The following is a 25,601-nucleotide window of genomic DNA, read 5'->3' on the forward strand; positions in this document are numbered from 1 at the left end:
ATAGAGAATCCACAATACCTTGTCAGCTCTGACGAGTCTAGCTTCACACTCAGAACACTTGTGTTCCAGCTCGTCCTTCTTGCGGACACAGTCCTCGTACTTGGCCTGCAGCGTGGCAATGCCCTCCTCCACCTCCTGCAGCTTGGCCTTGGCTGCATCCAGGATGCGTTGAGTCTCGGCCAGGTCAGCCTGGGCTATACGCAGCTTCTCTCTCTTGGGGGCCACGCCTTTAGCCACGAAGTGGTACTTGTGCATGGCTCTTGTCCATTGACAGATAGAGGTACAGGCTTTGGACACCTTGGAAAGTGGGAGGAGAATACAGTGAATACATCTTGTCCATAGACACCTCAGAAAGGGGGAGGAGAATACAGTGAATACATCTTGTCCATAGACACCTCAGAAAGGGGGAGGAGAATATAGTGATAACATCTTGTCCACTGACACATCAGAAAGTGGGAGGAGAACACAAAGACAAGTGATGCAGTTACTGAACAGATACCTTCTGAATGGCTGCCGGCTGGAAGGCATCATCATCAATATAGGGTTGAATCTTCTTGATGGCATCGTCTGGTATGTTGTCCTTGTCATACTTGAAGAGACTCTCCAGGAAGCGGGTGGGGTCCTGGAGCATGGCCTTGCCGGGCTCCCAGTAGTCGTCAATCTTGGAGCCAGGCTGCACACACACAACATTGGGATGTTTTATGAATATCACATTCCTACCCATTTACCCTAGCCCCAGCTCTGTCTATCAAGTCCACACCAATAGCTCACCTGACAAACATACTGATTCATTGTCCCCAACCCAGCGTTTGAAATGATTTTAAATCCCAACACGACAGTCGGACAGGTGACCCATAAGTGTTGCCTGCCCATCTTCAAAGCTACCTGCCTGCGTTAAGACATAATTAATATTGAAAAATTGCAAAAGATAAGAGACAAATCATGTCTAGATTCAGTTGCAAACAATCACTTGAGAATCAACAAGGAATTATAATTTAACTGAATATGTAAGTCGTCTTAAAATTGTCTGCCAGATAGAGGGGCAGGTGGAAGAGAATTTCATGCAGACTGACAGAAAAGTTACCAGCCATGGGCAGTTATTTCGGACACTGCAACAGCCAGCATTTATCGAGCAATGAAATCTCACGGAGCAGAAAGCGACCACAGCAAGAACAAAGTTTACTTCTAAGGCTACAACAATCATTCCAGATACGTTTTATACGTACAGGCAGCGAAAGGGCTCTTCCATCTAGAAACAGCTACTTTTCTTTCTTCATTATATTCATATTGTCACATGGATGCCTTGATGTGTAAAGGGGGTCATTCAGTGTTGTTGATTAACCAACCTAGAAGTGTCAACATACCTTGTCTCCTGCCACTTTCTTGGGTTTGACAGACTTCATGATACACACAGCCTCTATAACCATCCTGACACCATCCGGTGGTCGCTGCAGGGCTCGGACCTCCACCACGTCGTTCTTGTTCAGGGATTTCAGACTGGCCAGGGCAGCATCCTACAACAAACTCAGCACTCTGGAATACTGGAATCTATAACCCTCTCAGGGGGCAAATCTTAGCCTTTGTCCTAAACTTTCAGAAAGCGTTGTCCCAGATAATGTTTTATAAGACCTGGGTCCAGATCCACAAAGTTTGTTTGTTGTTTATTGCTGCACTCAGCAATATTCCAGCTATATGTAAATAATCGAGTTGGGACCAGACAATCCAGTGATTGACAAAGTGAGCATCAATCTACACAATTGGGATACGAGGACATGCATCAACCAAGTCAGCAAGCCTGACCACCAGATCCCATTAGTCACCTCTTACATCAAGAAAAGCTGAAGATGTAGTCTACCCCGGATTTTCACAAAGTGTTTGTAGAGTTACAACCTATCCTATCTCTACAGTTTATCGTGGGGTTATGAATGCTGTAACGCTACACACGGTTTGTGGGTCGGGTCCCTGGAACACACAAACCACACTTTTGTGGTCATGATGTTAAACTCAAACAGCTCAGAGAATTGATCCTTTCAGCTGTAGCTCCTCTAAGAAACCATTATGAAATCACGGAAATGAAAAAATGTGGACATATTTTCTCCCAAATATTATTCAACACAAAAGGGAGTCATATAAGATTATCTTACACTATCATGACTTCAAGTTTTGAGTCACTGGAAATATAGCCTGACTGGCAAGTTGACAGCAAGTGAGAGAATTGGTTTTAACTGCTTTGAATTAAAGCATGAAAGCTGAATGTGAGAGGAAAGAAATGAAGGTCGCATACAGTTACCACATTTGTCAAACATACAAGCAGGGGTAGGGTACAGACAAACCAAGGATCATAATCAAGATGAAATTTGGGATTCAAACCCATGGTCATTACATCCTGACACACCTCAGGGACGCAACTCTGCATGCCAAATTGCCTTAGACACATGAGCCATGTATGCCCGACAAGCTGGGAAATGCTAGGCCTGTTGCTACTCACCAGGGCTGGCAGAGCTTCATTGAGATCCCGCTGAGCATCGTCAGCAATGGCCAGCGTCTCCCTGGCCTTGACAGCTGCTTCTGCTTCCTCCTTCTGGACCACCGCCTTCGTCTCCTCCGCATATTTCTGTACAGTAGAACCAAAGTATGTAATGGGATTGAGGCAATGAGGCAATGCATTGATAAGAACTGAGCTTATTATTACACAGTACACAATATCTGACAAACTATTCAAAACAGTGTCACATCGGCTAAGTTTGTTTGTTTGTTGTTTAACACTGTTCTCAGCAATATTCCAGTTATATGACAGCGGTCTGTAAATAATCGAGTCTGGACTAGACAATCCAGTGATTGATATCATGAGGATCAATCTACGCAATTGGGAATGATGACATGCATAAACCAAGTCAGCGAGCCTGACCACCCGATCCTATTAGTCACAAGCATAGTCGCCTGTTACGGCAAGCATGGGTTGCTGAAGACTTATTCTACCCTGGATACATTGGCTAAGAGTATGAACCCATCAAGGCAATCTTCAATGACATCATTTAAACATCATTTCTCCTCAAATCTCACCATCAGACAATTATGGATTAACTTTTGCAGTTCAGTAACATATCACATATACAAATATACTATTCAAAAACATTAAAGAACACTTATTTCTTTCATATGACTATAGTTAATCTGTCATGTGATGAAAGATTAACTAATTTCATGAAAGTCATGTTTTTTAACTTCATTTGAGTAGTATATGCATGTCTTCATCTGAAGAAGACATTTCTTTCTAATATCAACCCAGATTTACTGGGATATAATAACAGACATCCCAACCCTGAAGACAACTAGCAGTACTGACCGTGTCAACAGAAATCTTCTCCATGGTGTTGACAGATTCCAGAACGGCCTCCTCCAGCAGCGGCCTCATCGTCGCCAACTCCTCCTGCAGCTTTGCAACTTCATCTGCAGTTGTCAGCAGCTGTAACACAGATATATAGGAATCATGTGTAGGAGTTAGTGTTGTTTTATGCATCAGTAATATTCCAGCTACACCTCATCAGTCTGGAAATATTTGAGACTAACCAGTGGTCGATTGCATGAGCACCTGTAACAAAACTACATCCAGATCTTATCCCACATTATGTTAATGCCTGTTTCATGAGGTACTCGACCCACCTTATCCAGACCTGTCTTGAGACGTCTCCTGGCAGTGTTCAGCTCCATCTTCTTGAGCCCGATGAGCTTGGAGAAGATGCCGAGCAGCTCCAGGTAGCTGGTGGGAGTTACGTAGTTGTGTCTCGACAACTCGGCCAGGAAGCGCTGGGAGTTGACGTGTACAGACTGGTGGATCTCCTGACACATGACCACCTACACACAGAGGGGAGAATAGGTTACCTCCACAGGGATGCTGCAACGCCCATCTTCATCTTCTACTCAACTTAACTTCTATGGCTCTCAGTTTGATGGCCTTGGGGAGTTAACACTGTTATAAGGAATACCTCAAAAGGGATTTACTGTTGGACCCAGGGTACCTTTCAGGGCCCCTTTCCACAAAGCGTTCTTACTGCTATGATTGTTGTAAGCCTATGATAAAGTATGGAAGTTATGATCACCTGAGCACTACGACTGTTGTAAGCCTATGATAAAGTATAGGAGTTACGATCACCTTAGCCCTACGACTGTTGTAAGCCTATGATAAAGTATGGAAGTTATGATCACCTGAGCACTACGACTGTTGTAAGCCTATGATAAAGTATAGGAGTTACGATCACCTTAGCCCTACGACTGTTGTAAGCCTATGGTAAAGTATGGAAGTTACGATCACCTGAGCACTATCACTGTTGTAAGCCTATGATAAAGTATAGGAGTTACGATCACCTTAGCCCTACGACTGTTGTAAGCCTATGATAAAGTATGGAAGTTACGATCACCTGAGCACTACGACTGTTGTAAGCCTATGATAAAGTATAGGAGTTACGATCACCTTAGCCCTACGACTGTTGTAAGCCTATGATAAAGTATGGGATCATCTCAGCACTAATATTGCTTTGTGGAACATGGCCCAGTTTCAGGGAGAAGTAGAACCATGAACCACTAAAGTGCTGGCAAGTCTGTAGGTCAGAGACAAGTCAACATGTGATGAGTAAATGCCTTTTACCGAGTAGTCTTAGGTATGTTGGCGACAGTCAAGGGGGACACAATTTACTGGAAATAACTTCTGTTATAACTTGTGTCTACTTTGTCATCCATCAACTTCTAAAAAATTCCTATCAAACATCCTTTCAATAACATGAAGAGATTTTAAAGCCAGTTGAAATGCGTACTTTGATCTGATACGACATAGCTAGCACAGCCTGAGTGTTGAAAACATTAATGTGAGGAAAACCATGCATAACCTATGACAGACCAATAAACTCTGATGGTTGCAAACCGGAGAACTTACCAGACCATCCATGACCTCATCTGTGGTGTCGAGGTCCGGGATGTCGTTGAGAAAGCGCATAGCAACTGATCGCAGAGCATCCTCAGGCCACTCACTGAACCAGTCGATGGTGCAGCAGTTGACGAGAGCGGGGAACTGACGAAGACGTGCACGGAATATCTCGCCAATGGGGCTGAAAACAAAGGAACAGCATCAAGGCGGGTCCCATAACAACCCAGCATCGTCATACATCAAACCAGCACTCAGCAGTGTTCCAGCTAAATGACAGTGGTTTGTAAATAATCAAGTCTGGACCAGACAATCCAGTGATTGAAATCACAAGCATCGATCTACGCAAATTGGATATGATAACATGCATCAACCAAGTCAGCCTGATCACCCACCTGTTAGTCACCTCTTATGACAAGCATGGGTTACCGAAGACCAATCATAACCCAGGTCTCCACGGAGATCAAACCATGTGTTGTGGCAAATTCTAGAATTCTGTGTAGTCTCACTAAAATACTTAATTATATAGAAAATATATTAAAAAAAACAGCCTGAATAAGATCTTTCAGCACAACGTCAATTTTCAGTCTAAGTCAAAGTCGTTGTCATGGAAACTCGAAAAAAAATTGTGAAAAAAATCCCAAACTATCAAAAGGCACCAGTTCATTACTAGACCTATCTATGTGCCAAGTTTGGTTAAGATATCTCTGATGTTTATTAGTTCTGCTCTGGAAACGAAACATGACGGAAGGACAGGCGGACAGCCCCCATTCCTTTATCCCAGGTTTGAAGTGACAGACAAATTATCAGGTTCTGTGTAACTTTGGAGTTTCTGAATGGTCAATCATATGGTTGATTGAGAGGTGGCGATATCCCATCAATTGCTATGTATGACCCTGTCTGTCACACTGACTGGCTGCACGCAAGACTACAGTTTCTCTACCTCATGGTGATGACGGTGTGTAGGTTGCTACGGATACGCTTGGTGTAGCACGAGAACAGGTTGGTCTTGGTGGGCTGGAGACCGAGGTCCTGGACGATGGGCTTCATGGCTGTGTAGATCTGGTCCTGCTCATCGAAGCCGTAGATGTTGGGAACATCACCAGCATTGAGGATGTTGTTCAGGTCCTCCAGGAAAGTCTCATTCTTGATCTACACAACATGCATGTTTAATGTAAACTCACGCTTATGTCAAAAGTTAGATTAAAACCTACCAAAAATTAAAAACATTTGGCAGGACACTGACACTGTAAGCCTCTTCGTTAGATATTTATTTGCTTCTTGTTTAATGCAGCACTAAGCAGTATTTAAGCTTTATGATGGCAGTCTGTAAACAATCGAGTCTAGACTAGACAATCTAGTGATTGCTATTATGAACAAGCATGAAATACTCATATCCCTCGCCAATATGACATGTCCGGGACTACTGCCATTTTCAGTTTAAGTTGTTGTTTTTTTAAATTCCAAACTATCAAAAGGCACCAGTTCACCTAAGTCACCCTTATATGATGACACACGATCAACCATGTCGCTGAGCCCGACCACACTCTTACAACCAGCATAGATTCCTGGGGACCAATAACAGGGCTTTTATAAATGTTGCCAGTGTAAAGATCATATCCCCAGGTATCATTTGTGATTCAAATAAGCAAAACAGCTCACAAGTTCAAAGGTAGGGTTCAATTCTTCAAGTTTACCTGAGTATCACTGAAGAGGAACACCATAGGCTTGTTCTCCAGTCCTGCCTTCATCATCACACTACGCAAGTCCTCACGCCATTCTGGGATCCCATAGTTTTTAGCCAGCTCAACTTGAAAACAGTCAAATTCAGCCCTGAAATTAAAGTCAAAGTTATGTATGGCAGACTATCCTATGAGGTTGAAACAAGTGAAAGATGCAGTCTGCAATATTACAGTCTTATCACGGCGGTATGTAATAAAATGTGGACCAGATAACCCAGAGATTGAAAGCACAACAAACAATCCACTCTTTCATGGCATGATGACACGCTCTTAGTCAAGTTGGTAAGTTGCGGAGGTGTTTATAACAAGCATGTGACACTGAAAACCTATTGAACCCCACAATCACCATGGAAGTCCCCAAAACCTTTCTCTGAATTCTTGTGCGACATCAACAGGGATGGTTTTAATGCTGATTTGAACAGTACTTCAATTATACCCAGGTTTGTCAGCTTGATGCTGGATGCAGTGATGATGTTTTCCACTGCATCAAATCCACAAGCAAAAGTACATCCCTCACAAGAAACATAATCAGGGCTAATCTGGAGTTAAACCCATGATCATAGATTTCTGGTACATTCAAGGGACACAACACAGCTAATTGCAGAGCCGTAGTCGACTAGGCAAACTATGGCCGAGTCAACAGAGATGTAGAGACGTACATGTGAGCAGCAAGTCTGGTGAGTGACTGACGTCCACTGCCACCCATTCCCAGTAGGAGAGCGTTGCCGAGAGGCTGTCGGATGATACGACTGATGCGACACACATGTTTGATGGCATCCAAAAAGAGAACCAGTTTCATCTGGGCGGTGTTGATCTGGTTGTAGTCCTCCAGGTACTCTTCAACAACCTTCACCATCTGCAACAACAGCATCAATTGTCATCAGTAAAACCATTTCTATTGTCACACTTGTGAATTCTCCTTAATCAATCACAAACTGTCAGAACAATTTTGACAAATTCCAATTTCAACATAAAGGGCCCAAGTCCACAAAGTGAGTGCATGTCTACGACTGTCATAAGTGTATGTTAAAGCATAGTCGAAGGACTAAGATTGTTTTGTGGCACAGGCTGCTAATAGGTGTACATCAATCCTTCTTTCCTGATAATACTCCATAAATCTTTCATTCTAACCTGCAATACTGCTCAACATCTTTGAGAGGCATTTAGAAGTTGGAGTACTAAGTAAGGATAACATATATGGATGAACAACTTCTGTATTACAATGAGGAGCGATGTTTCGGTGTAGGTTATAACATCCACATCAAGCAACACATATTGACTGAAAATGTCTTGACTAATAGGGAAAACTTGCTTGATAACAGTGTTAGAACAAAACAAATTGTAATAAAGAAGTTATATACCTTATCCTTACTTAATGTTCAGGGTGCTGTTGTACAAAACAATCTTAGCGCTACAACTGTCATGAGTCTATGTTAAGGTATGGGAGTAACGATCACCTTAGCGCTAAGATCGCTTTGTACAATGGCACTCAGGCTTAAAATGAAGTTCCTAATCTGTCATGGTGCCTCACCTTATCATGGTCCTCTATCTCAATGTAAGGTCTGTCAGCAGAGCTGGCCTGCATGAAGTCCCCAAACAACACAGGCTTCCTGATGATGACCTCATCATATTTCATATTGAAATCTGTCTCCATCTTCTCTTTCAGCAGATCCTCGAACCACTGTCGGTCCTGGTCATTGACCAGACGGTCCTGGAACACTCGGCAACTCTCATGGTAGTACAGACGCAGCATCTCACTCACGCCCTGTGAACAAAGGAGAAGTTAAACTTCTTTCAGTGGCATTTAGAAGTTGGAGTGATGAAGTAAGACGAGTTCTATGGATGAACAACTTCTTTATTATTACAATTAATGCGACGTTTCGGTGTAGATCCTAACACCTTTATCAAGCAATTGATGATAAAGGTGATAAAGGTGATAAAGGTGTTAGGATCTACACCGAAACGTCGCACTAATTGTAATAATAAAGAAGTTGTTCATCCATAGAACTTGTCTTACTTCAAAGGAGAAGTTTGGTCAGAACGATACCTCCTACCATTCACAATTTCATGGACAGTGGACAAGTCAATTTGTGGACGGTATTCCATAAGAGCTATCTAGCTTGGGTAGTACAGCCATATACAATTCATGCTCTGAAACAAACAGGGAGCTCTTTTTAGCAACATCTATTATTTTTCCTTTGTTTTAGTAATTAAGGTGCCAAATTTGTTTCTAATTTGTGTTTGAGTTTTTGCATATACTCAGTTAAAGGCAGTGAGAATTGTCTCCCCTGACTTGGCTCAATGCCACTGCAGCAAAGATTAGCAAAGTACCTGGACTTTTGTGGGATCCATCATGAGTATTCCTTGGAAAACCTTGGAGAGATCCCGGAGGTTGAATGTGTAGTGACTCTTTGCTGGCGTGGGCAGCAGCTGGGTGGTGATGGTGTTGTACATGTCGATGCAGGTCTCCACCAGCTGCTGGTTGTGCTGTGCTAGGCTGGAATTCTGACCTGGAGGAATGATGACTCTTTGTACTAACATAATCACTGGTTGATGTGGCAGTTCGTTACAATTATCTTGGAGAATCTGAGATTCAAACCTACGACCAATGGGTCCTGACACAGGCAAGGGGCATAACTCTGTACAGTAAAATATACCAACTTAGCCACCCTTGCCATCTAATTATAACTCTACTATTTTGATTTAGGAACAGAATGATAAATGTGTTTGAATAAGGTGCTAAACATGCCAGTAGGATCAGTATTTTTAACAAGTCCCCATTTCCATCCTTGCGATGGTAAACAGATGACATGATGTACTCACTAGTCCAGGAGTTGAGGATGGTGCCAAAGATCTTCTTCTTGCTGAGATCCTCCATCTCTGTGAAGGCCAGGAAGTTGAAATGGCGCAGGAAGCGAGCTGTCACCGGGTTACGCCCACCACCAGGTGGACCCATGGCACACACAAAGTTCACATCGACAAGGTTACGGAAGTCACCTGTAACAGATACAGTCATGATAACTTCATCCTGTACCATCCCTCATGGTCATAACTGTAAAACAAAATCCCTAGTTCATAACATAACCACAACCTGCAACTGGCCAGAAAGACAATTAACCAACATCACTGGCCAAGATTGTATCAAAATATACCATTAGGCAACATTTGTCATAAGATTGCAGTGTAATTGGGTCTACTATTACCTGTGCTTACTGGAGGGAAGAGAAACTGTACTAGATTCACGCTTTGGCCAAGTGGCTCAAGTTGCATACTGAACAAAGGCTGTCAATCTCCCCAGAATGTCAATACTATTATATGTACCATTAAGCATTGGATGTCTATGAACGTAATGTCAGTACTAAACAGATGGCATAAACACCTAAAGTTTAAAGCCCAAGTAATATTATACCGATCAAGAAATAATAGGCAGTCAGTTATTTGTTCCTCACCAAAACACAATCAACAATTTCCCCAAATGACTGGGAATATCTCTACCCAGTGAGAGTGGCAGCTTACCAATGGCTTTTCTGTCATACCATCCCCTGAAGTCCGTCCACTGCCGTAGCAGCTCGATGGGCGGCTGAGCTCCGTACACTTCCAGGGCTGGCATGTTCAGGTCATCCACAAAGAAGATGAAGTACTTGCCCAGCGGAGGACCAAACACACCTTTACGTCTGACAACAGATGGACATGTCCATACATTCATGTTTGTTTGTTGTTACTGATACCATGATACTGGATAGTCCGGTCCAGACTTGATTGCATTGGGCAAAAACAATCATTTACTTCTAATCAAGACTGACTATTCTTTGGCAATGGTGTTTTGAATTGATACCATGAGTCATGATCTACAATGACATGTGTCTAATCTACCCAACAGACTTCTGGGTACCTATTCAAATCTGGGTCCCAACAATGTCCAGACATTTTGATTTATGTACATGAATAAATACGCTCCTGTCACTACCTTATTATTCCAGAAGCGTTTGACCTCAACAGTGACATACTGTATTTTCTGACCTGGAGGTTCTGACACATTGAAACAGGGCCATGCAGATTCAGATTTTTCTGTGCCTGATAACTGCTAAAATCCCTTCTAACTCAGTCTCCAACATTCAGCAAAGAATAATTTATACACACATCATCTTCCACTGACATGGACATTATCCACTCACCTCTTGTCTAGTTTGCCATCAATGAGATCCTGGGTCTGGTTGGCGCTTGTTTTGGCAGAGAAGACAATGAACTCTGGGATGTATTCCTTTGGCAGGTTGCGTGTCAGCTTGTCTGCGATAGTCAGGGTCTTGCCAGTACCAGTAGGACCTATGCTTAACACCTGCAAGAGAAACATAACACAGGAGCTTTACTAGTGGAGCTGATAGTCAGATGACAGGAATATATGGTAACCTTGGAAATCTTGGTTTAGAGAACAAGGAGCCAAAAATCAGGAATATATGGTAACTTGGGAACTCATGGTTTCAGGAACATGGAGCCAGATGTCACAATTATGGTAACTTAGGAGCTAATATAATTTCAAGAACGTGCAGCCAAATGTCACAATTATGGTAACTTAGGAGCTAATGGTTTCAAGAATGTGGAGCCAAATGTCACACTTATGGTAACTTAGGAGCTAATGGTTTCAAGAACGTGGAGCCAGAAGTCACACTTATAGTAACTTAGGAGCTAATGGTTTGAAGAATGTGGAGCCAGATGTCACAATTATGGTAACTTAGGAGCTAATGGTTTCAAGAACGTGGAGCCAAATGTTACACTTATGGTAACTTAGGAGCTAATGGTTTCAAGAACGTGGAGCCAGATGTCACAATTATGGTAACTTAGGAGCTAATGGTTTCAAGAATGTGGAGCCAAATGTCACAATTATGGTAACTTAGGAGCTAATGGTTTCAAGAATGTGGAGCCAAATGTCACAATTATGGTAACTTAGGAGCTAATGGTTTCAAGAATGTGGAGCCAAATGTCACACTTATGGTAACTTAGGAGCTAATGGTTTCAAGAACGTGGAGCCAGAAGTCACACTTATAGTAACTTAGGAGCTAATGGTTTGAAGAATGTGGAGCCAGATGTCACAATTATGGTAACTTAGGAGCTAATGGTTTCAAGAACGTGGAGCCAAATGTTACACTTATGGTAACTTAGGAGCTAATGGTTTCAAGAACGTGGAGCCACATGTCACAATTATGGTAACTTAGGAGCTAATGGTTTCAAGAATGTGGAGCCACATGTCACAATTATGGTAACTTAGGAGCTAATGGTTTGAAGAACGTGGAGCCAGATGTTACAATTATGGTAACTTAGGAGCTCACGGTTTCAAGAACGTGGTGCCAGATGTCACAATTATGGTAACTTAGGAGCTAATGGTTTGAAGAACGTGGAGCCAGATGTCACAATTATGGTAACTTAGGAGCTAATGGTTTCAAGAAAGTGGAGCCAGATGTCACAATTATGGTAACTTAGGAACTCATGGTTTCAAGAACATGGAGGCAGATGTCATGAATATGTCACATGAGTTACACAACAGGTGAAAATTGACTTACTGTTTTCTTGTTCAGGAGCAGCAACTCAATGATGTAAGAGTTGCGGATGGTGTCAATGGTGGGGACGATGATATCGGAGTAGCGAGTCTCGGGGTTGATTGAAAACGATGGCAGGCCATGCATCCAGTTGAGCCACTGGACCTGAAAATACAACAGAATCAATCTGATCATCTTCTTATTAATGTTCATATAATGATTCCAAGGACATTCACTCAATGTCATCCATAATGTCTTAAAGATATTGTTTTCAAATTTGATGATATGTCCTATAAAAAGTTGATAAACTCATAAACATGTCCTAATGGCCCAACGTCTGGTTGTTGGTGGTAAGAGATGCCACTCTTACCTTCTTCTCCACAGCGTTGTCCTCTTCATCCAGGTCCTCGCTGCTGGTGCTGCTGAGGCCTGCATCGTCCAGGGAGTAGTCGTACACTAGACCCTCTTCAGGGAATGGCATCGTCATCTACAGACAACACAATAACCAAGACATACATGTGTGGCCAACACATCACAGTACTAATTTACCATAACTCTACAGGGACTACATACTATTTACTATCCAATACAAAATTTCTTCCTTATAAAACAAAAAAAATATATCTGCTTCTTTAAAATAAATGGGAAGTCATGTCCAAACAGCACAATCATCCAGTGATACACTTACTCTTGTGAAAGTTATATCTCTCTGAATATCTTATTTACTAATAATAAAGGCTGCAATAAAAGCTTAGTTGAAGAAGAACTAACTACTCTCAGATTCAAGATCAGTGGAATGCTATACCTCTAAAATTATTTAGCGTACAATACTGGCATAATTACATTCAAACTTTGGACAAAAAATTCACTATGAGTGCCAATTCAGATTTATTGAGTGAACTTGCAGCTAACGGTCGGTCAGAATGCAAAAAAAACTTTTTAAAACACTTACATTCTCCTCTTTCATTTTGTTTCTGAGCCAGTCGGAGAACTTCTTATGGCTGTCGTTGTCCCCAGTGCCGCCAATGCTCCACACGAGGGCGAAGATGAACCAGGGTTCAATCAGCTCCTTCACCCGTGCCAGGGCCTCGTCGGAGATGGGATTCTCTCCCTAAACACAGGTAACACTGATGACAACTTGAACATATATCTATAACACACAACTCTGTTTAATAACGCTGAGTCTGACACTACCAATAACATACAGCAAACAGATATACTATGCAGTGGGTATCACAGGAAAAATACATACAGGTTCACAATCATAATGTGTAAAACTGCTACAATAACAAATCTAAAATCAACCCTTCATTTTTATATTACAAATTAAGTAAGAAATGATATGTCCAAACAAGATGATGTCACGAAATGTCAAAGCAATATTTTGTATCATCATGAGGTAGTACTAAAAGTTGGATTTCGATCTAAGTTCTGTTCTGCCAATTGATGCATGTCAAGATGGTCTGGATGTCCACAGAGGAGTGATCATTCCCTGCCTCATCTAAGCTGTCATGACAAGTTTTAATTAGCTCTTTGTGTACTGAGAATAAAAGGACAAATGCCTGGTGACTTTTGGGATAAAAAGACTGATGAACAACAGATTATGTTGTGGTCATTTTGTCCTGACTGGATGCAACATGCATTATACCAGCACTGATCTCCATCCTTCCTTACACAACATGGAGAAGGAATGCACTCCAACTACATAATACATGCATTACACCAGCACTGATCTCCATCCTTCCTTACACAACATGGAGAAGGAATGCACTCCAACTACATAATACATGCATTATACCAGCACTGATCTCCATCCTTCCTTACACAACATGGAGAAGGAATACACTCCAACTACATAATACATGCATTATACCAGCACTGATCTCCATCCTTCCTTACACAACATGGAGAAGGAATGCACTCCAACTACATAATACATGCATTATACCAGCACTGATCTCCATCCTTCCTTACACAACATGGAGAACGAATACACTCCAACTACATAATACATGCATTATACCAGCACTGATCTCCATCCTTCCTTACACAACATGGAGAAGGAATGCACTCCAACTACATAATACATGCATTATACCAGCACTGATCTCCATCCTTCCTTACACAACATGGAGAAGGAATACACTCCAACTACATAATACATGCATTATACCAGCACTGATCTCCATCCTTCCTTACACAACATGGAGAAGGAATGCACTCCAACTACATAATACATGCATTATACCAGCACTGATCTCCATCCTTCCTTACACAACATGGAGAAGGAATGCACTCCAACTACATAATACATGCATTATACCAGCACTGATCTCCATCCTTCCTTACACAACATGGAGAAGGAATACACTCCAACTACATAATACATGCATTATACCAGCACTGATCTCCATCCTTCCTTACACAACATGGAGAAGGAATGCACTCCAACTACATAATACATGCATTATACCAGCACTGATCTCCATCCTTCCTTACACAACATGGAGAACGAATACACTCCAACTACATAATACATGCATTATACCAGCACTGATCTCCATCCTTCCTTACACAACATGGAGAAGGAATGCACTCCAACTACATAATACATGCATTATACCAGCACTGATCTCCATCCTTCCTTACACAACATAGAGAAGGAATGCACACCAATTACATAATACAACCCTGTAGTTGGTTGGTTGGTTTGTTGTTTAACACCGCACTCAGCAATATTCCAGCTATATGACGGTGGTCTGTAAATAATCGAGTCTGGACCAGGCAATCCAGTGATTAATATCATGAGCATCGATCCACGCAATTGGGATCGATGACATGTATCAACCAAGTCAGCGAGCCTGAACACCTGATCCCGTGAGTCGCCTTTAGCGACAAGCATAGTCGCCTTTTACGACAAGCATAGTCGCCTTCTACGGCAAGCATGGGTTGCTGAAGACCTGTTCTACCCCGTAATACAACCCTGTAGTACAACCCTGTAGTAAGGACATCAACATGAACAGTAAACAGTAACACAAACTTAAACTGCACTCATTATTTTTCAAATTCTGACTTATACTCAAGCATGAAGTAAACAAACTAAACAGGACTAAATAGTAAACTAAGAATAGAAATAAAAGCTAGTAAATTTGCATAAAAAAAAAGTGAACTGAAAACAACAATTTTATGACAAATAAAATTTCTGAAACAAAATAATTTTTGGATTATAGCTCAGATAATGAAAAGAATAAATGGAATAAGTCAATGACAGTGTATAGCAAGCAGGTAATGCACTCTAAACTAAAACTTGGAAATAACATGGAATAACATGGAATAACATGGTGCAACATGATATAACATGAAATAACACAGGGCATATGTTCCTGTGCATCAACTGTTGGTACTCACATAGATTACACCCCCCTCGTCAGAGGACATTGCAGTCTAGAGGTGATAAGAGTAGCAAGGATAGAAAGAAGGGAAGGAATGACTGGATGGAGAAAGAAGACATGACACATCCACTTGATTACAGACAGTACTGGAAGATGCAACTACAATCAGTAGCAGAGGAAACAGTTACACTTCTGGGTTCACATGCACCAAGCTGACTGACCAGGTAATACAGTTAGATTGAATGGATCGTGAATAGAGATTTCTCTTTTACGTGTCTGCAGCAAAAATATGGTTGGTCAGGAATTGAAAAAAAAGAAAATGTAACTGAACAATATGTATTGAAGCTATATACTTGAATTTCTATACTCTCTGACTTTCACAGTACATTATATAGGCATTTCTAAAGTTGAGAATAATAGTATATAGCCATTTATTGAATGTTGTTTGAAGTATTTTTTATTTCTTGTAAAAGGTTTCACCCAATTTTACCAAATTCTGCATGTTGGTATTTTCCAGTACTAAATGAGCCAGGTACTGGCACTACAGGTATGGTTAGGAAGCAAGGCTGCTGCTTGTATCTATCTATGCAGCGATGTTCCTCAAGACATGGTCTTTGAGAACTACACAATAACTTGGATATGTTGATAATGTCTATTTTACTCGCCGGTCTCTTGAAACACAATATGCAGCAAACCCTTAACAATATATTCATCAAACCTATCACCCATGTTCACATCATTCTTACAAGCAAGAAGATTATCTTTGACAACTTTTCCCCTTAATCTGGTAACTGTTCTTTACATAGCAGTCTCCGTTATATTTCGGATTATTCTAAAATTCAACACAGATTAATAATGCCAGCTGACAAGCTTTGTAACATACATAATAAAACAATTACCCTGATTCAAATCTGAACATGTAATAGATGAAGCACTGCAAGCAAAGATTGGGTATAAGAACTGGTGGACTAAGAGAGGGTAGGATCAAGTCAGTAAGACAAGACTTGACATCAGTCTCTTACCACTCGTCTCTGGCTAGCCTGTTGACAAAAGCAATCAACGTGATGGGGGGTTAACAAGCAAGAGAGGATACAGGGATATGGGGGGCTGTCTCAACAAGCAAGGGGGGATACAAGGATATGGTGGGTTGTCTCTCAAGAAACAAGGGGGATACACGGATATGGGGGCTGTCTCAACAAGCAAGGGGGGATACAGGGATATGGGGGCTGTCTCAACAAGCAAGAGAGGATACAGGGATATGGGGGGCTGCCTCAACAAGCAAGGGGGATACAAGGATACGGGGGTTGTCTCTCAAGAAACAAGGGGGATACATGGATATGGGGTCATCTCACAAGAAACAAGGGTGAGGAGATACGGGGGAGGGGAGGGGAGAGGAGGGGAGAGAGATGGGTCAAGCTGGTCAAGCTGGTCAAGCTTATAACATTAATCATAATCACAGACTGATAACTACACAGGAACATGCAGTAGGCACTCACAGAAAAATCATTCTGAATAATACTTTCCAAATGTCCCATTCACTACCACCTGAGAGTAGTTCCTCATGTGAATACCTCTTTTGAGTGAGGGAGCCAGAAAGGCAGTTAGGTCTAAAGCCATTTTGAAAAGTTCAGTCCTAGCACAGCATGCCAGCTTAATGAGTGAAAAACAGTCAAAGCAACACAAGTGTAACACACAAGCATGATGATGGTGCTGACAAACCAACTAACGTGGCTAATCTGGTGAACTGGGGATTTGACAACTGCTCTTTTGATATCAAGAAATACCAGTTATAGGAAGATGACAAAATCGTACAAGATGTTCTCTTATTAATACGACTTAACATATGAATGTCCTCAAACCTTAAATACACACTTAGAAATTACATTGTGTTTTAGAGAAAACAATTTACATGGTATTTCCATTTATCAACTATGACATCATCTATACACACAACAGCTACACAGACCACATCTCTACACACATGCATGTAAGTGTGTGATTCAGGTAGATCTATACATGTTAGTCTTTTGTGCTTTAGGTTTTTCACTCTGTGCAACAAATGTTGAAAAACATCTGTAAAACCTAACTTGTCCTCTTTAAGGAAGAGAATTTATGGATGTCAACTTCTATAGTATGAGGATCACAACGTATCAGTGAATATACTTACTCCTTTATCAGTAAGCATATACTCCGAAACATCGGACTCCTCATAATAAAGAAGTTGACATCCATAAATTCTCTTCCTTATGTGTTTCACTTCTAAATGCCATTCAAAGATTTGTCCTTTTTTGCCTTGAACTTTCAAATCAGTAGACAAAAACTGCCTTTCTTTTTTACAACGACTATCATTTCAGATATACTCTTTGCCAATATACTGGTAATGATTCTGTTTTTGAAATTGTCAATTATTTTAGGTCAAAGGATGGGTGGCAGAGTTTACTTCACATCGGGAATAAACTGAAGAGCAGATGGACAAGTCCGGTGCTACCTAGGATACTCCAAGTAACCCCCACAACCAGGCCTGGTGTACAGGAACAGTGGCTTACCTCTTTAGGAATGAAGGGAGTAAAGAAACACTCGATGAGCTTCAGGAGACTGAAGACCAGGTTGCCATCGACAGTCGGAACTATTTCCTTCACATTGCTTCTCACGAACTTCAGGGCAGGCTGAAACATCACAGAAATATCATTACACACTCTTCTTCCTTAGAATTGCAAGAAAGAAAGAAAAAAGAAACTATGACCGAACGAACAAACGAATGAACATCTGGGACATGAAAACTAGTGTTTGTCAGCATGAGCAATAAGTCTTGAGGCACAATGACATAGAATCTTCTAGGTCAGACATTTTGACCACCCGATACTCATTTAATCAGTTCTTTCAACAATCTGGGGACATTTTTGGATTGGTATGAGTTTCTGAAATAACATGCTGAAGGAGGGGAATGTTCCACTGCCTTTATGCAATGTCAAATACCACTGTCACATGTTGACTCAAGAGTTCTATGGGTCCAAAGTTTTTTTGTGCCAAAGATGGCAACTGATGAAGTTCTTCTTCAATGCAAGTGTTCTGAAACACAGTAACTGATCTGTCATGTCCCTACCTCCATGAACGCATCAAAGAGCTGCTGCAGATGGTCCTTGTGGTCGTAGATGTTGTCAGGTAGTTTCTTCAGCCAGCACTCCACGAAGGGGTTGAGGCCGATGTAGCTGGGTTCAAGGTACACCATGCCGCAACGACTGACGGTAGCAGGGGAGGCGACAGCCAGGTCAGCCACCTCGAACATCATCGTCATGCCCTGGACAAAACAACAGGTCATGTGTAACACTTGACACTAACATTATCCACCATAATGCTTCAAACATCTAAAGATCAGTTCAAACATCTAAAATAGACTGCAATATCATATTGCCCAGATTTGGTGGTTTCTTTAAGTTTATTATAAAATTTTGGAAATTTTGGAGTTAATATAAGGAAGAGTGAGAAATACACCACTATACAGTGACAATGGACATTTCTACACCAATATTAAATATTCTTAATTTCCTATTGCCAGAAGTCATACTCAAATATATTTTAAGCCAAATGTACAGATTTCATCAATTTCAAAACCTATTGATACCATTACTAACATGATGAATCATCATCGCAATAATATCTATCTCGACTGTGTAATGAGCATGTTTTGTTGACGGAGGTGGACCGAGATCTGCACCAACATGTGACATACATCGGAGAGTTTGATGATCTCTCCACTGCTGAGGCACAACTTCTTGTTGTCGTCCAGCACGGTGTTCATGTTTTCGATCCACACTGCGTCCACGGGGCCGTCAAACAGAAACCAGCGCAGGTCTGTATCAGTTGCTGATGCACTGTTTCGGATGAGCGAGGACAGGATGCCATCAGTCCTGGAAAACACAAACAGTGAACCAACTTTAACATAGAGTCTTGTTTATTCCTTTTAAACGTTGAGATGCTATGTCAACTCTTAGGGTCCTACTGGTGCTGGATCCAAGTGGAGAGATCATTTTTCTGAATGGGATGGTCTTAAACTATACTCCAATGCTTAAAAGATTTGGGTGGTCTCATGTCATCGTAGGTCTTTATTAATGACTGAGGTTTGACTAGTGGCTCAGATTCGGACTAGTGGTTGAACTCAAAGGTCTGGGAAAAACTGTATCCAGAGGGTACAAACTTGTGAAATTGTCTCGATCAGAATTAACCTGATCGGCACGTATTCATTAATACAGCCTGAGGTAGATGACAGTACTGACAGCTTGACAACAGTATAAGGGTTCATACTGAAATGTCCCTATAATTGTGGTATTAGCTAAACCCTAAGTCGGCCCCATCCTTAAATGGGCCTCAGCCAAAGACAGGAGGGGAGATAACTCTCACGAGTATTCTGCTGGCTGCAAGCACATGGCTTCAGCTACACTTGTGTACAAAGCTACAATTACAGTGATTAAACACAGTTAACAAACGAAGACATCTTTGTCATATCGCCACAATAATAGCATATTAAAAGTTGTATGTTAAATGTGTATCTTGTCATCTGTCAACTTCTAAGAAATGCCTAACAAACAGGGAACAATAATTGCCTGGAAGCATGTTCCCGGATCACAGGATCACGAAGCATGATGGCCAGAGACATTCCTCAGATCAAAATACTAGGCCATGGGCCAATCTTTCACTTGTCAGTCACTCTCAGCAACAGTGTGACTGCTATAGTTAGCATCTAATACACCTACCATTCATGAGTCAGGATGTCAAACTCTCCATACAGCTGCCCCATAGTGATGGACTTGGGGTTGAGGATAAACGTGTGGACATGTTCAAACGGCACCCCTGCAGGCGACATCTCCCCTTTCAGTGACGTCATAGCCTTCTGTAGTGTTTCATAGCACTGGAACATACACAGATGCACCATATCGTATTGTGATCACTTGAAAATAATTTGGCAGCATTGTATATTTAAAATCTATTCATGTTTTTACACTGTACAATTTCAAGATTTCCATTATTCTTGTCTATATAGAAAATTTATGTTAACTGATATGATTGCCTACATTTTGTTCAACAATATGTGAATAATTTAGAAGGTGAACATGGGGTCTAATGTCACTTTCATGTGTACTGCACTTATATAGCAATGTGCATGTGCAAGCATGTGCATGGGTGGGTGTGCTTGTAGTAGTCCAATCTAATGCTGATTTTATAGTGCTAGCCCACTGAGATACCATGTTGCAGTTTAACATGAAAACCTCACTCAGACACTAAACTGACTCCGAGTCAACCAGCCCTTGTTCTAGCCCCTTAGTGACGATCGCCAGGCAGATTAACAAGAAGTACCATCTTTTAACATCTTTTGCTTTGACACGGACGGGAATCAAACCGCTCTCCGACAGATTCTCTTCAACTAGACAACGGAGGCAGTCTAGAATCGTAAGGACAGTCTGTGTATTACCATGCCTCTCAGTTATTTAATGTGAAAACTCAAGAGCACGAGTGATACAATGGTTCTATCTAAAACAAAATCTTACAGCCTTCGTGGACAACGTGACAAGCTAACTGAACATGTGTTCCTTGTTATGACATGTTGTTCAGGCATGCTGTAGGTCTGACAGTACCTTTGTCTTGCCAGACGCTGTGGGTCCCACCAACATGAGGCCGTGCCGCACCACCGTGGTCTCGTACAGCTGAATACACTTCTTGATGAATCCTGCAGGACATCATAGAGGTGTCATTGATTGGAAGTTTCAGTATTGATATATCCACTCAAAGTATGATGTTATTAGTTAAGGTGTCTTTAGTTGCAATATACAGTATCATATTAGGTAAGTAAGGATAAGAATTTATGGATGAACAACTTCTTTATTACAATTACAAGTTGTTCTTCCATAAATTCTTATCCTTACTTAGTACTCCAACTTCTAAATGCCTATCAAAGAAGTCATATTAGGTAAGCTGAAAAAATATTGGGCCACCTTACATTTAGAAAACTGGAAAACTGATGACAGACATAGAGATTATGAGCCAAGTGTGTTTCCCTATCCTAAATATCCTACGAAAACACAAGAGGGAAATAATATCTTTATCATATACATCATTCTTAAAATAATCGATGTTTAGACATATTTTCACTCAATGAGGTAGCTCTAGAAATTGTGTATGCATACAATTCTTGAGTGAACCGCCCAAGTTGTATAGTGCCAAATGACTTGTCTCTGTGTTTTGGTGACACATTGGGAAACCCCTGTGTAAGCATATTGGGAACATTTGTGATGGTTATTGCGAAAGAGGATATCATACTGATGTATGGATCTTAAAAGTTCCGGCTGGGAGACCTCATTTGCATATTTATCGGATCATGATACCATGCTGATTGGATTGGTTTAGAGCATCAGTAACACTAGGCTATATATGATAGAATGAAGTATAGGCACTAACCGTCGACATCCTTGATGGAGAGTTTGTTGCAGCTCTTCCTGAGTGATGTATCCAGGGCTCCATAGTCTATAGACTCATCCCTGCACAGCAGAGTCACGCAGTCAGCCACATGTCATTAACACTTTATAGCATACAGAGAAGCATTTCGTTTCATTGATTGTAATAAATTGCAAATTCTAGAAAGTTACTGCATTCTCCGGGGACCAATATTGAATACAGTGCTGCGTTATAGAGATGTCAATTTATAGAGTAAGATAAATCATACCATTCTCCTGGGACAATCAATAGATGCTGGATTGTACAGGTTTTATTATTGAGATTCCACTTTAAAGAGTAAATAAGCAATATTGTCTTCTTAAGGACCAATATTATATGCTGGATTATACAGGTGCTGGATTATTGAGATGCTACATTACAGAGTAAGATAACCAATCTTACATTCTTCAGGAACAACAAAAAAATGCTGGATTATACAGGTGCTGACCTTTTGAAATGTCACTTTACTGAGTAAGATAACAATATTGCCTTCTTCAGGACCAACATTAAATTCTGGATATAACAGGTGCTGGATTATAGAGATGCTAGTTCATATGGATTGAACTATGTCTCACATAGTAAATGTTTACTTTACAGCGTTAAGATGTATCAACACAGACAATACAAACAGAATTATATCAGTTGCCCTGTTAGGAAGACATGTATGTACTGGTACTTCAATCAGTGCAATCCACACACACAAGCTGATGGCCCATGCAGTACAATGACTATATGCAATTCCCTTAGTGTGCCCAAGACATAACATATTTTTTGTTTGTTTGTTGTTTAATGCAGACAGTAGCCTGTGAGTTATAGAGTCCAGACAATCCAGTGATTGATACAATGAGCAACAATCCATGTCACCCGGGCACGATGACATGCAACACTAAGTCTGACTTTCCGATTTGTGAACTGTATCAAACTTGTAATACCTTCCTATATAAATATTCAGTGAGTTCAAATTTAACATTGCATCAGCATTGTTTCAGCCATACATTATCTGCTTTGAACATCGTGTCAGCTTAATATAGGAAGAAAGCCAAGAGCAAAATAGATGATCAAAATTTGTCATTTTGGTGGTAACCCACGAGCAAGGGTATGCTGCTGACAGACAGAGAGATAATTGGGTTCAAATTTCAATTCAAACAATGATCTGCCTGTCATCCAAGTCTGAGTAGGGGACACAACTCTGCAATGCAAGTTGCCTCCCCTTATTCCACTGAGTCAATGTGCCTCTACTCTTTTACATAACATCACAGACTCCCTGCATACTTTCCTTGTTTTCTGTTGTGATCTACCAAACATTTGTGACCACGTGTGACAGTGAACTAGTACTGGCCCTCGTGATGTATTCAGTACCATCTTGTTGTTACTCATTCATTCAAAATGTGACATGTGAACATGTGTGATTGAAAACTCATACCGGCCCTCGTGATGGGACATGTGAACACATGTGATGTGAACTAATACTGGCCTTCGTGATGTAATCACGAGACACCATCTCGTACTTACTCCTACATTCAAAGTGTGACATGTGAACATGTGTGATGTGAACTCATACTGGCCCTCGTGATGTATTCACCATGCTCGTCACGAGACATCTTGTACTTACTCATACAGTGTGATAGGGATTACGTTTCTTTAGGAGACAATGGGGAAAGAAATTCACACACATTTTTTATTAAAAAATAAACATTTCAATATGTTGTTTTTCATAATTCAAATATAATAACTTTCCTTAGACTCTTAGTCTACATCGTATTGGTAACAAAATATTAAAGCTCGGGATTTAACATGTCTAGATGCTAACTTTCTATAAATTGAGACTTACTTGATGTTCGGGAAAAGATCAGACACGATACCGGAGAAGAGTTTGAGATCGTCTATCAGGAACTTGGGTACATTGACGTCCCTGATGGCACGTAAAGCAATCAATTCCTGAAACATACATTGCATGTCACTAGGAAATTCAACACTTTGGCTGATAACAACTAGTTATCAGGCAATGGTCGTCACAATATTGGTACAGGTAGTTTCCTCTTATTCAGAATGGGCTGCTGAAGACCAACTCTAAAATGAATGTTGACTGTTGTATAGGCTACCATCACGCACCTCGTCCAAGTCTGGGTGTTGTCGCTTCAGGTTTCCTGCCGCTGAGATGACACTCTTCACAGCACGCATACCAAAATCATAGTGATCCTAGGAATACAAAAATGAAGACGTAAATATTAGATAACGACCAAAGACTAGATTCTCACTTGACACAGTGATTGCGTAAGTTGAATGAAACACCACTTTGTCAGTTAATTGTGTCAGTTTAATTTGAAAAGAGAGCCTCAAGCAATGTCCATCAGCAACATTTACCACTTTGGTACAATCCACACACACAGGTACTGTACTGGCAAAGCTAGAATCAGGGGGATCTTAATCAACAATAAATGGAATGCTGTCAAGTTTTGGGACCGGTCATTTACCAAAGCAGGGATGGGTCAGAGGGAATCAAGGGAGGGTCACCCAAAATATGGCAGCCTTTAGGGAGTGTCATAAGAAATAATACACATATTAGGGAGGGTCATGAAAAAAGGACCTTTAAAATAAAGTATACATAGCTTTAAGTTTTGCTTTTTGTCTATTCAGGGGGTCATCAAAAAAGGCTACGAGGAGGGTCATCCTAAAATGGGACAAACAATAAGGGACTGTAATTATTTTCAATACATTAGTGTATAATAAAAAAGTGTGTAATAAATGACTGGTCCCTTAAGGGACATATAACTCTTCACAGCAAATTCTGTGGCTGAGATGACTTGGCCACCTGGATGATAACACGGCAGAGCTGCTTATCAGCTGTGTGAGTCATGTACCTGAGAGCTGAGCTGCTCGGAAGACAGTTTAAATGTGGTGACAATCTTTTTGGAGAGGTTCCTGGCATCTGAGAACCCAAAGGAGAAGAGAGAGATCTCGGCGATGAGGGCATAGTCCGGCACCATCATGGCTACTGGACGGAACAGCGCCTGGATAGGAGTTATGCAATAGGTTATTGCTGAACCGCAGAATTTCTGCTACACATAGAATTAAATATCTGCATCAATATTCAGGTAGAAATGTTTTTGCCAATTTTATAGATTTATTCCAATATCTCTGACACACATATTCCCTTAATCACTCCCACTGATTAATGTTCATCTTAAAGCATACTATAATCTGCTTTTATAATCATATGTCTGAGTATGTGAGATTGTTATGACTGTGTATGACTGTTAGAACTGTTCTATGACCTTGAGGTGAGGTGAAATGATTAACGTTGCCTTCAAGATTATTGCGCTTATATAGCGATGTGCATGCACGTGTGTGTGCGAGTGCTTGTACTAGTCCCGACTAATGCAGATTTTATAGAGCTAGCCCACTGAGATACCATGCCGCAGTTTTTACATTAATACCCTACTCAGACACAGTGTACTGACTCCAAGCCGACCAGTCCTTGTTTTAGCCCCTTAATTGCTATTGCCAGGCAGGGTATGGAATGGCCCCGGGT

General features: G+C 41.1%; 1 protein-coding gene across 2 annotated transcripts in view; it reads right to left on the reverse strand.

Moving 5' to 3' along the window:
* The window catches only part of LOC139475969 (dynein axonemal heavy chain 1-like), a 121,073-nt gene that overhangs the window by 48,134 nt on the left and 47,338 nt on the right, over window positions 1-25,601 (reverse strand). For both annotated transcript variants that reach the window (XM_071259188.1, XM_071259187.1), the window contains exons 32-59: window positions 24,931-25,080; window positions 24,182-24,268; window positions 23,901-24,007; window positions 22,034-22,113; window positions 21,214-21,305; window positions 20,335-20,489; window positions 19,314-19,491; window positions 18,687-18,881; window positions 18,130-18,249; window positions 16,606-16,623; window positions 13,144-13,302; window positions 12,562-12,678; window positions 12,216-12,356; window positions 10,836-10,996; window positions 10,177-10,334; window positions 9,484-9,657; window positions 8,992-9,170; window positions 8,192-8,425; window positions 7,320-7,516; window positions 6,616-6,751; window positions 5,862-6,070; window positions 4,931-5,102; window positions 3,664-3,855; window positions 3,347-3,466; window positions 2,489-2,614; window positions 1,365-1,514; window positions 500-673; window positions 19-297 (exon numbers count right to left, since the gene is read on the reverse strand). In XM_071259188.1, the coding sequence (XP_071115289.1) occupies window positions 19-297; window positions 500-673; window positions 1,365-1,514; window positions 2,489-2,614; window positions 3,347-3,466; window positions 3,664-3,855; window positions 4,931-5,102; window positions 5,862-6,070; window positions 6,616-6,751; window positions 7,320-7,516; window positions 8,192-8,425; window positions 8,992-9,170; window positions 9,484-9,657; window positions 10,177-10,334; window positions 10,836-10,996; window positions 12,216-12,356; window positions 12,562-12,678; window positions 13,144-13,302; window positions 16,606-16,623; window positions 18,130-18,249; window positions 18,687-18,881; window positions 19,314-19,491; window positions 20,335-20,489; window positions 21,214-21,305; window positions 22,034-22,113; window positions 23,901-24,007; window positions 24,182-24,268; window positions 24,931-25,080 (4,260 nt within the window). The remainder of the gene's footprint in view (window positions 1-18; window positions 298-499; window positions 674-1,364; window positions 1,515-2,488; window positions 2,615-3,346; window positions 3,467-3,663; window positions 3,856-4,930; window positions 5,103-5,861; window positions 6,071-6,615; window positions 6,752-7,319; window positions 7,517-8,191; window positions 8,426-8,991; window positions 9,171-9,483; window positions 9,658-10,176; window positions 10,335-10,835; window positions 10,997-12,215; window positions 12,357-12,561; window positions 12,679-13,143; window positions 13,303-16,605; window positions 16,624-18,129; window positions 18,250-18,686; window positions 18,882-19,313; window positions 19,492-20,334; window positions 20,490-21,213; window positions 21,306-22,033; window positions 22,114-23,900; window positions 24,008-24,181; window positions 24,269-24,930; window positions 25,081-25,601) is intronic.

The sequence above is a fragment of the Haliotis cracherodii genome, unplaced genomic scaffold (genome assembly GCF_022045235.1).
Source record: "Haliotis cracherodii isolate W230 unplaced genomic scaffold, xgHalCrac1.p SCAF_3, whole genome shotgun sequence".
In the NCBI taxonomy this organism is placed as follows: domain Eukaryota; kingdom Metazoa; phylum Mollusca; class Gastropoda; order Lepetellida; family Haliotidae; genus Haliotis; species Haliotis cracherodii.